The sequence below is a fragment of the Emiliania huxleyi genome (assembly GCF_000372725.1).
Source record: "Emiliania huxleyi CCMP1516 unplaced genomic scaffold EMIHUscaffold_6813, whole genome shotgun sequence".
Classification (NCBI taxonomy): Eukaryota; Haptophyta; order Isochrysidales; family Noelaerhabdaceae; genus Emiliania; species Emiliania huxleyi.
Genome location: NW_005196893.1, coordinates 1 through 1,411, shown reverse-complemented (window position 1 = coordinate 1,411; position 1,411 = coordinate 1). Strand labels below are relative to the sequence as shown.

At 65.7% G+C, this 1,411-nt stretch overlaps 1 protein-coding gene across 1 annotated transcript; it reads left to right on the top strand.

Moving 5' to 3' along the window:
* Window positions 1-13: 13 nt before the first annotated feature.
* On the top strand, window positions 14-1,377 carry EMIHUDRAFT_124841 (hypothetical protein; the record flags this gene model as incomplete). The annotated part of the gene is made up of 2 exons (XM_005762307.1): window positions 14-313; window positions 1,151-1,377. Coding segments are annotated over 2 exons (527 nt in total), but the record flags the coding sequence as incomplete, so codon positions are not given.
* Between the last annotated feature and the right edge of the window lie 34 nt (window positions 1,378-1,411).

The window sequence follows — 1,411 nt, the reverse complement described above, 5'->3', positions numbered from 1 at the left end:
CGTCGTGCTCGGGATGAAGTCGCGGCACGTGGCCCTGCTGCTCGCCGCCGCCGTCTTCGCGGCCGCCGTCTCCGTCACCGCGGCGAACGTGGTCACCCTCCTACTCCACTCCTCCGACACCTTCCCTGTCGAGGACACGGCTGGCATGGAGGGCGTCGAGGCGGACGCGGCGACGATCGCCGACCACCAGCGCTACTTCTTCTTCCAGTCCATGTCCACCGTCGGCGCGCTCCTCCTCCTCGTCGTGCACGGGCCCGGCCCCCTCTCCGCCGATGAGCAGGACGGACCCCTCGAGTTTGCGTCCGAGAAGACGGTGGCCTGAGAAGGCGGCGGCGCAGCTGGGACACACCACCGCATCTTGCGGGCGCCTCCAACCCAATCTCCGTCCCGCCGCCGTTAGTCTGGAGGGGCGCATGCCGGGCAGGGCGCGGCTAGCCGCCCCCCCCTCCCCCCCCGCCTCGCCCGGCGCGTGCGCTGAGACTAGCTGCCGCCGCCGCCGCTACAGCGAGTGAGCGTCGGGGCCGTCCGAAGTCCATGAGCGCTGTGCCTGCGGGGGGCTAGCCTGGGGACATGTGTCGAGACCTGCTTGAAGGCTGTAGTGTGTAGAGAAGCGTGAGTGCCCGGGTGGCGTGACAACTATGTTCTATGTGTGAGGCAGGGAGGGAGTCGGGAGTCGGGAGAAGGAGCGCGTATATAGGAGAACAGACATCTATAAACTTTTTCTTTTTGAGCTAGACTTCGATGTTACTAGAAACAAGCGAAGGCACACACAACATGACGCCAAACACACGATTGCACGCACCGCGCCGCACCCAGCACCCGCGCCCGCCGCCTCCCCGGCCCCCGCCCCGCCCAGGTGGGAAAGAGACGGAACAGGAAAGGAGCGGAACGAAAATACGTGTGCAGGTTGGAGCACTTGGAGTGCAGTCATTAGCCTCACATCCAGGGCCGAGGAGCTAGAAAACCGTTTTTTTTTTCTTTCTAAACCCCAAACTGGCGGCGCCGCTTCTGCGGAGCATGCTGGAGCGGTACAAGGTCACCGTCGAGGAGCGAGTCAACCTGAAGCACGTCCACCGGCGGCTGCAGGCGCCGCGCCTCTGCCGCCTCTCGGCCACCGCGGCAGCGAGTTTACTGCCTCCGTCTCGGTCAGGTGGTTGCCAAGCTTCTGATCGTCGCGACCTTTGTCGAGGACGCGCTGCGCGTGCTCTTTACCTTTGGGGTACAGCAGCAGTCGATGGAGATCGCCGGGTGGACCTCTCCCGCGCTGCACACGCTGTTGCCGCTGCTGTCGCTCGCCGTGCAGTCGTGCGGCGCGCTGCTCGTGCTGGCGTCTTCGGGCGTGGGCGGAGAGGTGGGCTGCTACCTGCTGCTCGGCTGGTGCGTGTGGCACCCCTTCATGTACGGCCAGGCC